Genomic DNA, 11,267 nt, shown 5'->3' on the forward strand with positions numbered 1-11,267 from the left:
TCTGTTTGTTGTCCCTCTCTCTCTCTCTGGATCTGTTTGTTGTCCCTCTCTCTCTCTCTGGATCTGTTTGTTGTCCCTCCCTGTCTGGATCTGTTTGTTGTTCCTTCATGTCTGGATCTGTTTGTTGTCCCTCCCTGTCTGGATCTGTTTGTTGTCCCTCCCTGTCTGGATCTGTTTGTTGTCCCTCCCTGTCTGGATCTGTTTGTTGTCACTCCCTGTCTGGATCTGTTTGTTGTTCCTCCGTGTCTGGATCTGTTTGTTGTCCCTCCCTGTCTGGATCTGTTTGTTGTTCCTCCGTGTCTGGATCTGTTTGTTGTCCCCCCCTGTCTGGATCTGTTTGTTGTCCCTCCCTGTCTGGATCTGTTTGTTGTCCCTCCCTGTCTGGATCTGTTTGTTGTCCCTCCCTGTCTGGATCTGTTTGTTGTCCCTCCCTGTCTGGATCTGTTTGTTGTCCCTCCCTGTCTGGATCTGTTTGTTGTCCCTCCCTGTCTGGATCTGTTTGTTGTCCCTCCCTGTCTGGATCTGTTTGTTGTCCCTCCCTGTCTGGATCTGTTTGTTGTCCCTCCCTGTCTGGATCTGTTTGTTGTCCCTCCCTGTCTGGATCTGTTTGTTGTCCCTCTCTCTCTCTGGATCTGTTTGTTGTCCCTCTCTCTCTCTCTGGATCTGTTTGTTGTCCCTCTCTCTCTCTCTGGATCTGTTTGTTGTTCCTTCATGTCTGGATCTGTTTGTTGTCCCTCCCTGTCTGGATCTGTTTGTTGTCCCTCCCTGTCTGGATCTGTTTGTTGTCCCTCCCTGTCTGGATCTGTTTGTTGTCTCTCTCTCTCTGGATCTGTTTGTTGTCCCCTCTCTCTCTCTGGATCTGTTTGTTGTCCCTCCCTGTCTGGATCTGTTTGTTGTTCCTTCATGTCTGGATCTGTTTGTTGTCCCTCCCTGTCTGGATCTGTTTGTTGTTCCTCCGTGTCTGGATCTGTTTGTTGTCCCTCCCTGTCTGGATCTGTTTGTTGTTCCTTCGTGTCTGGATCTGTTTGTTGTCCCTCCCTGTCTGGATCTGTTTGTTGTCCCTCCCTGTCTGGATCTGTTTGTTGTCCCTCCCTGTCTGGATCTGTTTGTTGTCCCTCCCTGTCTGGATCTGTTTGTTGTCCCTCCCTGTCTGGATCTGTTTGTTGTCCCTCTCTCTCTCTCTGGATCTGTTTGTTGTCCCTCTCTCTCTCTCTCTGGATCTGTTTGTTGTCCCTCCCTGTCTGGATCTGTTTGTTGTTCCTTCATGTCTGGATCTGTTTGTTGTCCCTCCCTGTCTGGATCTGTTTGTTGTTCCTCCGTGTCTGGATCTGTTTGTTGTCCCTCCCTGTCTGGATCTGTTTGTTGTTCCTTCGTGTCTGGATCTGTTTGTTGTCCCTCCCTGTCTGGATCTGTTTGTTGTCCCTCCCTGTCTGGATCTGTTTGTTGTCCCTCCCTGTCTGGATCTGTTTGTTGTCCCTCCCTGTCTGGATCTGTTTGTTGTCCCTCTCTCTCTCTCTGGATCTGTTTGTTGTCCCTCTCTCTCTCTCTGGATCTGTTTGTTGTTCTGATCTGTTTGTTGTCCCTCCCTGTCTGGATCTGTTTGTTGTCCCTCCCTGTCTGGATCTGTTTGTTGTCCCTCCCTGTCTGGATCTGTTTGTTGTTCCTCCGTGTCTGGATCTGTTTGTTGTCCCTCCCTGTCTGGATCTGTTTGTTGTTCCTCCGTGTCTGGATCTGTTTGTTGTCCCTCCCTGTCTGGATCTGTTTGTTGTCCCTCCCTGTCTGGATCTGTTTGTTGTCACTCCCTGTCTGGATCTGTTTGTTGTTCCTCCGTGTCTGGATCTGTTTGTTGTTCCTCCGTGTCTGGATCTGTTTGTTGTCCCTCCCTGTCTGGATCTGTTTGTTGTCCCTCTCTCTCTCTCTGGATCTGTTTGTTGTCCCTCTCTCTCTCTCTGGATCTGTTTGTTGTTCCTTCATGTCTGGATCTGTTTGTTGTCCCTCCCTGTCTGGATCTGTTTGTTGTCCCTCCCTGTCTGGATCTGTTTGTTGTCCTCCCTGTCTGGATCTGTTTGTTGTCCCTCCCTGTCTGGATCTGTTTGTTGTCCCTCCCTGTCTGGATCTGTTTGTTGTCCCTCTCTCTCTCTCTGGATCTGTTTGTTGTCCCTCTCTCTCTCTGGATCTGTTTGTTGTCCCTCCCTGTCTGGATCTGTTTGTTGTTCCTTCATCTGGATCTGTTTGTTGTCCCTCCCTGTCTGGATCTGTTTGTTGTTCCTCCGTGTCTGGATCTGTTTGTTGTCCCTCCCTGTCTGGATCTGTTTGTTGTTCCTTCGTGTCTGGATCTGTTTGTTGTCCCTCCCTGTCTGGATCTGTTTGTTGTCCCTCCCTGTCTGGATCTGTTTGTTGTCCCTCCCTGTCTGGATCTGTTTGTTGTCCCTCCCTGTCTGGATCTGTTTGTTGTCCCTCCCTGTCTGGATCTGTTTGTTGTCCCTCTCTCTCTCTCTGGATCTGTTTGTTGTCCCTCTCTCTCTCTCTGGATCTGTTTGTTGTCCCTCCCTGTCTGGATCTGTTTGTTGTTCCTTCATGTCTGGATCTGTTTGTTGTCCCTCCCTGTCTGGATCTGTTTGTTGTTCCTCCGTGTCTGGATCTGTTTGTTGTCCCTCCCTGTCTGGATCTGTTTGTTGTTCCTTCGTGTCTGGATCTGTTTGTTGTCCCTCCCTGTCTGGATCTGTTTGTTGTCCCTCCCTGTCTGGATCTGTTTGTTGTCCCTCCCTGTCTGGATCTGTTTGTTGTCCCTCCCTGTCTGGATCTGTTTGTTGTCCCTCTCTCTCTCTCTGGATCTGTTTGTTGTCCCTCTCTCTCTCTCTGGATCTGTTTGTTGTCCCTCTCTCTCTCTCTGGATCTGTTTGTTGTCCCTCCCTGTCTGGATCTGTTTGTTGTCCCTCCCTGTCTGGATCTGTTTGTTGTCCCTCCCTGTCTGGATCTGTTTGTTGTTCCTCCGTGTCTGGATCTGTTTGTTGTCCCTCCCTGTCTGGATCTGTTTGTTGTTCCTCCGTGTCTGGATCTGTTTGTTGTCCCTCCCTGTCTGGATCTGTTTGTTGTCCCTCCCTGTCTGGATCTGTTTGTTGTCCCTCCCTGTCTGGATCTGTTTGTTGTTCCTCCGTGTCTGGATCTGTTTGTTGTCCCTCCCTGTCTGGATCTGTTTGTTGTTCCTCCGTGTCTGGATCTGTTTGTTGTCCCTCCCTGTCTGGATCTGTTTGTTGTCCCTCCCTGTCTGGATCTGTTTGTTGTCACTCCCTGTCTGGATCTGTTTGTTGTTCCTCCGTGTCTGGATCTGTTTGTTGTTCCTCCGTGTCTGGATCTGTTTGTTGTCCCTCCCTGTCTGGATCTGTTTGTTGTCCCTCCGTGTCTGGATCTGTTTGTTGTTCCTCCCTGTCTGGATCTGTTTGTTGTCCATTCCTCTCTGGATCTGTTTGTTGTCCCTTCCTCTCTGGATCTGTTTGTTGTCCCTTCCTCTCTGGATCTGTTTGTTGTCCCTTCCTCTCTGGATCTGTTTGTTGTCCCTTCCTCTCTGGATCTGTTTGTTGTCCCTTGCTCTCTGGATCTGTTTGTTGTCCCTTGCTCTCTGGATCTGTTTGTTGTTCCTTCATGTCTGGATCTGTTTGTTGTCCCTCCCTGTCTGGATCTGTTTGTTGTTCCTCCGTGTCTGGATCTGTTTGTTGTCCCTCCCTGTCTGGATCTGTTTGTTGTTCCTTCGTGTCTGGATCTGTTTGTTGTCCCTCCCTGTCTGGATCTGTTTGTTGTCCCTCCCTGTCTGGATCTGTTTGTTGTCCCTCCCTGTCTGGATCTGTTTGTTGTCCCTCCCTGTCTGGATCTGTTTGTTGTCCCTCCCTGTCTGGATCTGTTTGTTGTCCCTCTCTCTCTCTGGATCTGTTTGTTGTCCCTCTCTCTCTCTCTCTGGATCTGTTTGTTGTCCCTCCCTGTCTGGATCTGTTTGTTGTTCCTTCATGTCTGGATCTGTTTGTTGTCCCTCCCTGTCTGGATCTGTTTGTTGTACCTCCGTGTCTGGATCTGTTTGTTGTCCCTCCCTGTCTGGATCTGTTTGTTGTTCCTTCGTGTCTGATCTGTTTGTTGTCCCTCCCTGTCTGGATCTGTTTGTTGTCCCTCCCTGTCTGGATCTGTTTGTTGTCCCTCCCTGTCTGGATCTGTTTGTTGTCCCTCCTGTCTGGATCTGTTTGTTGTCCCTCTCTCTCTCTCTGGATCTGTTTGTTGTCCCTCTCTCTCTCTCTGGATCTGTTTGTTGTCCCTCTCTCTCTCTCTGGATCTGTTTGTTGTCCCTCCCTGTCTGGATCTGTTTGTTGTCCCTCCCTGTCTGGATCTGTTTGTTGTTCCTCCGTGTCTGGATCTGTTTGTTGTCCCTCCCTGTCTGGATCTGTTTGTTGTTCCTCCGTGTCTGGATCTGTTTGTTGTCCCTCCCTGTCTGGATCTGTTTGTTGTCCCTCCCTGTCTGGATCTGTTTGTTGTCACTCCCTGTCTGGATCTGTTTGTTGTTCCTCCGTGTCTGGATCTGTTTGTTGTTCCTCCGTGTCTGGATCTGTTTGTTGTCCCTCCCTGTCTGGATCTGTTTGTTGTCCCTCCGTGTCTGGATCTGTTTGTTGTTCCTCCCTGTCTGGATCTGTTTGTTGTCCATTCCTCTCTGGATCTGTTTGTTGTCCCTTCCTCTCTGGATCTGTTTGTTGTCCCTTCCTCTCTGGATCTGTTTGTTGTCCCTTCCTCTCTGGATCTGTTTGTTGTCCCTTCCTCTCTGGATCTGTTTGTTGTCCCTTGCTCTCTGGATCTGTTTGTTGTCCCTTGCTCTCTGGATCTGTTTGTTGTTCCTCTCTCTCTCTGGATCTGTTTGTTGTTCCTCCCTGTCTAGATCTGTTTGTTGTCCCTCCCTCTCTGGATCTGTTTGTTGTCCCTCTCGCTCTCTCTGGATCTGTTTGTTGTTCCTCTCTCTCTCTCTGGATCTGTTTGTTGTCTCTCTCTCTCTCTGGATCTGTTTGTTGTTCCTCTCTCTCTCTGGATCTGTTTGTTGTTCCTCTCTCTCTCTCTGGATCTGTGTGTTGTTCCTCTCTCTCTCTGGATCTGTTTGTTGTCCCTCTCTCTCTCTGGATCTGTTTGTTGTCTCTCTCTCTCTGGATCTGTTTGTTGTTCCTCTCTGTCTGGATCTGTTTGTTGTCTCTCTCTCTCTGGATCTGTTTGTTGTCTCTCTCTCTCTGGATCTGTTTGTTGTCCCTCTCTCTCTGAATCTGTTTGTTGCCCCTGCCTGTCTGGATCCGTTTCTTGTTCCTCTTTCTCTGGGCATACTTGCTCTCTCTCACTTATACAGCTCGCATGTTGATCCCTGCCTTGCATAGAAGCCTCTCTTTCTGCATGACCCTTTAAAATATCATGAACATCATTCAGTTATGCCTAACAAAAGTAAGACATATGCTGTCATATGCTGTATAAATGTAACTGAAAGCTTAAACATCTACTTGCTTATTTTATCACTAACCTTCATCAGACATGCTTCCTCAGCCCTGTCAGCCTCCAGATTCTTTTCCTCATTCTTGTCTGCTGTGTTTTGACATGCATTGTTATTAAACTCATATTTACTATAACTCCAGGCTCAATATGTGATTAAGCAGTTGAAGTTGTCATTTGTTTGAACTGGTAAAATCTTCATTTCTCCCTGAATTGGCTTTCGGCATAGCTGCTGGCCCTGCCTCTCTTGAAGAAGAATTTCCATATATCCATCTGACTTTAGTCCTTAGCTAGCCCATAGTTTAGAAATTAAGGATAATACAATGACATTGTGATCAACACAATGTCACATTTTCTACACATGACCAACTGAATTGAGTATGATTGAGTATTGAGTATGACAATATATGTACATGATGTTACGTAATCTGTCTCATTTATAGCATGGCACATATAGCAAAACTTCATTAAATACAACGTTAATTAGATATCATATTAGATACCACATAATTTATGTCGAATTTAAAAGACACCGTTAACGTTACTGTCAGCCTCACATAAAAACGTATTGGTTAACAAAGCCTTGATTATGACCAAAGTCTCTAGTGGTGGAGCGACGCCCATGTTTTGTATATACCCACTTTTTACATGAATCGCGCAAAGTTGCCAGTTTTAGTCATGTCTTTGGTCACGTTTGAGTGGGTCAAACAAAAACACTCAAATTATGGTTGATAATAGAGCCTCACACAATGGAGAAGATGGCTGCAGGATGAGATTGGTGAAGAGCAACTGCAGAAACGTGCAGTCAAAACGTGTTATCCCTGTAACGCAATAAGGCGGTGACCGACTTGACAAAAGTGATCTGCTCGAACGCGTCCATTCTGTGTTATGGCAAGTGACCTGTCTTGAAAAACCGGAGCGTTTGAAAATTGCGGGTGAGGCAACACGGATGTCAAGAGACTATACTATACTGACTTCACCTCTCCGCTCTGGTTTCCGAGATTATTTCAAATATCGACGAATTTATTTACAGCCATAATAGGCTTTGAAATAGTCTTCACTAACAACTCTTTGGATGAAACCCGGAACGTAAGCCTACAGTTAAATTCGTTTCGAATGTATGGATTCTGTCGTGACTTTGGTGGTTTACACTGTCAAGACATATCGTTTCTTTCTGAGCTGCTGTAAAATATAATACAATGTTAACGTGTACCCTAACATTATGATGTAAAATAGGTTTCTCATCGGAAAAATCTACAGAATTTGACAATTTCCTATGGTTGAAGACACATTTATATCAGAGAAAAAAAGGATTTATCTCAGGAATGAAAGATTATACAGCATTACGTAATCAACCTTTTGGCATAACTTGTCTAAACTTTAAAGTAGGCCAATCAGGCCTGTTTTCATTATTCTCATGTCAAAACATGATTTGATTTATTTTACCTTATTTTTCTATATTTCAGGTAAAAATTAATGCATGTGTGAAGCAGCTAGTGAAGATGTGTCTCCCTGGTATCTTCATTGTTACCCTGTTGACCCTCTCAATTCCTGCTGTCCATGGTGGGAAAGTCCTGGTGTTTCCTCAAGACGGCAGCCACTGGATCAACATGAAGGTCATTATTGAAGCGCTGCATTCAAGAGGCCACAGTGTGTCAGTAGTACGGCCATCAGACAGTTGGTACATCAAGGAAACCTCCTCTCACTACAGTTCAATCACAATTGATATTCCAGGTGGAGCTGATGAGCAGTTCTTTAGCTCATTTGTGTCAAGACAAATACAGATACAGAAAGAGGGAAAGTCTGCTTGGACTCGTTTTAGTTTGGACATGGAGTTGAAGGACAGATTTTCTGAAATGCACCGCAAAGTGTGTGAGATGGTAATCCAAATGTTAGAGAATGAACCGTTGATGCAGTCTATTAGAGAAACCAAGTATGACTTGGTTCTGACAGACCCAGCCAATGGGGGAGGTGTTGTGCTGGCGCACTATTTAAATTTGCCCCTTGTTTTCAATGTTAGATGGACTATACATGGTGAGGCTCATTTTGCTATTGCTCCCTCTCCACTATCGTATGTTCCATTTCCTGTTGCAGAGTTAACAGACAATATGAGTTTTTTTCAGAGGGTCCGTAACTTCCTAGTTTATGTCATCAGGCAGCATCTGTACAAACAGACAGTGGGGCCTCATTATTCCGCTTTGGTTAGTCGTTACTTTGGTCCTGAGGTCGACTACTTCTCATTGTTTCAAGCTGCTGATTTATGGCTCATGAGAGTTGACTTTGTGTTTGAGTTCCCTCGTCCCACCATGCCTAATGTTATTTATATGGGAGGGTTCCAATGTAAACCTGCCAAGCCTCTTCCCCAAGACCTGGAGGAGTTTGCTCAGAGTTCTGGAGAGCATGGAATCATTATCATGTCTTTGGGGACTTTAATTGGACAACTGCCACATGATATAGCTGATGAGATAGCTGCTGCTTTTGCCCACATGCCTCAGAAGGTAATCTGGAGGTACAAAGGAGACAGACCAGCTACTCTGGGCAACAACACCTTACTAGTTGACTGGATGCCTCAGAATGATCTGTTAGGACACCCTAAGACGAGGCTGTTTGTAGCTCATGGAGGAACAAATGGGATTTTCGAGGCTATCTACCACAGTGTTCCAATAGTAGGCCTTCCTCTGGTGTTCGACCAACCTGACAATCTTTCTAGAATGAAAGTGAAGGGTGTAGCAAAGGTTGTGGATTTAGCAACTCTAGATAGAAACATTTTCACCCGAGCCTTACAGGAAGTTCTGAATGAGCCGTCCTACAGGATGAACATGCAGAGACTCTCCTGGCTACACCGGGACGTGCCAATGGAACCCCTGGACACTGCCCTCTTCTGGATTGAGTTTGTCATGAGACACAAAGGTGCTGCTCACCTGCGTACAGAGTCCTACAGAATGCCCTGGTACTCCTACCACTCTGTAGATGTAATGGTATTTTTACTGGCTGTTGTGTTATTTACTCTGCTGGCTTTCATTGCCGTTATCAGATGTTTCTGTTGCAGGGCATGTTTGAAAATAAAAATGAAAGAGGAATGATTATGGATTTCATCTGTACAGAATATGTACAGAGTGTGGTACATACAGAGTGTGGTACATCAAATATCTATACAGTGTGTGGAACATACTTGTTTTCTCACTAATTTTACTTTTTGTTCATGTGACAAATACAGTTGAAATCGGAAGTTTACATACACCTAAGTCAAGTACATTTAAACTCAGTTTCTCACAATTATTGACATTTAATCCAAGTAAAATTCCCTGTCTTAGGTCAGTTAGGAGCACTACTTTATTTCAAGAATTTGAAATGACAGAATAATAGTAGAGAGAATTGTTCATTCCAGCTTTTACTTCTTTCATCACATTCCCAGTCGGTCAGAAGTTTACATGTATTTGGTAGCATTGCCCTTAAATTGTGTAACTTGGGTCAAACGTTTCAGGTAGTCTTCCACGTGCCCATTCCTCCTTACAGAGCTGGTGTAACTGAGTCAGGTTTGTAGGCCTCCTTGCTCGCACATGCTTTTTGAGTTCTGCCCACAAATTTTCTATAGGATTGAGGTCAGGGCTTTGTGATGGCCACTCCAATACCTTGACTTTGTTGTCCTTAAGCCATTTTGCCACAACTTTGGAAATATGCTAGGCAGGGTAGCCTAGTGGTTAGAGCGTTGGACAAGTAAACGAAAGGTTGCAAGTTCAAACCCCCGAGCTGACAAGGTACAAATCTGTCGTTCTGCCCCTGAACAGGCAGTTAACCCACTGTTCCTAGGCCGTCATTGAAAATAAGAGTTTGTTCTTAACTGACTTGCCTAGTAAAATAAAAAATAAAAATAAATGCTTCGGGTCATTGTCCATTTGGAAGACCCATTTGCGACCAAGCTTTACCTTCCTGTCTTGAGATGTTGCTTCAATATATCCACATCATTTTCTTCCCTCATGATGCCATCTATGTTGTGAAATGCACCAGTCCTTACTGCAGCAAAGCACCCCCACAACATGATGCTGCCACCCCCGTCAGTTGGGATGGTTTTCTTCGGCTTGCAAGCATCCCCCTTTTTCCTCCAAACATAACAATGGTCATTATGGCCAAACAGTTCTATTTTTGTATGATCTTTGTCCTCATGTGCAGTTGCAAACCGTAGTTTTTTATGGCAGTTTTGGAGCAGTGGCTTCTTCCTTGTTGAGCGGCCTTTCAGGTTATGTCGATATAGGACTCGCTTTACTGTGGATATAGGTACTTTTGTTCTTTGCTGTTCTGGGATTGATTTGCACTTTTTGCACCAAAGCACGTTCATCTCTAGGAGACAGAATGTGTCTCCTTCCTGAGAGGTATGACGGCTGCGTGGTCCCATGGTGTTTATACTTGTGTACTATTGTTTGTATAGATGAACATGGTTCCTTCAGGCGTTTGGAAATTTCTCCCAAAGATGAACCAGTCTTGTGGAGGTCTACCATTTTTATTCTGAGATCTTGGCTGATTTCTTTTGATTTTCCTATGATGTCAAGCAAAGAGGCACTGAGTTTGAAGGTAGGCCTTGAAAAAATCCACATGTCAATTAGCCTATCAGAAGCTTCTAAAGCCATGACATAATTTTCTGGAATTTTCTAAGCTGTTTAAACGCACAGTCAACTTAGTGTATGTAAACGTCTGACCCACTAGAATTGTGATACAGTGAATTATAAGTGAAATAATCTGTCTGTAAACAATTGTTGGAAAAATGACTTGTGTCATGCACAAAGTAGACTGACTTGCCAAAACTATAGTTTGCTAAGACATTTGTGGAGTGGTTGAAAAACGAGTTTTAATGACTCCAACCTAAGTGTATGTAAACGTCCGACTTCAACTGTATATGTGGCATTTATGTAGGCATACGGTATTGTTGACAGATGTTTTATCTATTTGCTTTTTGAAGATTTTGCTAGATAAACAACTGCACATTAACTGTTCAGCCCATTTAAGGAAAGTCCAAATGTGCATTTTAAAATGTATGCTGTTATAGTTGTGTGTAGCTGCTTTCTTTGTGTGTAATCGTTAAACTGATGTCGATGTTTATTCTCCAGAAGACCGGTAAGGAGCTCTAACTTTTAATAAAGTTATCATGCATCTTAGATGTTTGTCAAAAACACTTTGTCCCTCATTGGTTTTTCTATTGTGGAGGTCATTTCAAAAGAACAAACAACATTCAGTTTGTCATTATCCAGACTAACGACAACATCATTCTTCAGTCATTCAAGAAGCGTTGATAATTCAGAGGTAATATGATCCTGTGAGATCTGAGGAGGAATGTGAAGGGCTTTTCATACTGATGCTTATAAAATTACATTATTGAACTACAATACAAAAGCCAACCAAGGTGGCCTGCATAGAGCAGAAAGAAGTAATTGCTATTGTCTGACTTTTCTCTAAAGGACTCTGCCTGGAAGCCTCACTTAGTTTTTTTTTGTTCACTTAGAAATACACAGAGTATATTTCCCTCCTTTCTGTCCTCAGAATATCCTAAATTCGTTGAGGCATAGACTCTACAAAGTTTCGAAAGCGTTCCACAGGGATGCTGGCCCATTTTGACTCTGATGCTTCCCACAGTTGTGTCAAGTTGGCTGGATGTTCTTTTGGGTGGTGGACCATTCTTGATACATGGGGAAACTGTTGGCTGTGAAAAACCCAGCAACACTCAGTGTATAATAGGACCTTTAGGATATTAAGTAATGCCTGTTGCGATTTTA

At 44.5% G+C, this 11,267-nt stretch overlaps 1 protein-coding gene across 1 annotated transcript; it reads left to right on the top strand.

Moving 5' to 3' along the window:
- Nucleotides 1–6,406: 6,406 nt before the first annotated feature.
- Nucleotides 6,407–10,669, top strand: LOC135548232 (UDP-glucuronosyltransferase 2C1-like). The gene is made up of 2 exons (XM_064977609.1): nt 6,407–6,591; nt 6,969–10,669. The coding sequence occupies exon 2, from the start codon at nt 7,005–7,007 to the stop codon at nt 8,583–8,585; it is 1,581 nt and encodes a 526-aa protein (XP_064833681.1). The 5' UTR covers nt 6,407–6,591; nt 6,969–7,004; the 3' UTR covers nt 8,586–10,669.
- The last annotated feature ends 598 nt before the right edge of the window (nt 10,670–11,267 follow it).

The sequence above is a fragment of the Oncorhynchus masou genome, chromosome 1 (genome assembly GCF_036934945.1).
Source record: "Oncorhynchus masou masou isolate Uvic2021 chromosome 1, UVic_Omas_1.1, whole genome shotgun sequence".
Taxonomy (NCBI): Eukaryota; Metazoa; Chordata; class Actinopteri; order Salmoniformes; family Salmonidae; genus Oncorhynchus; species Oncorhynchus masou.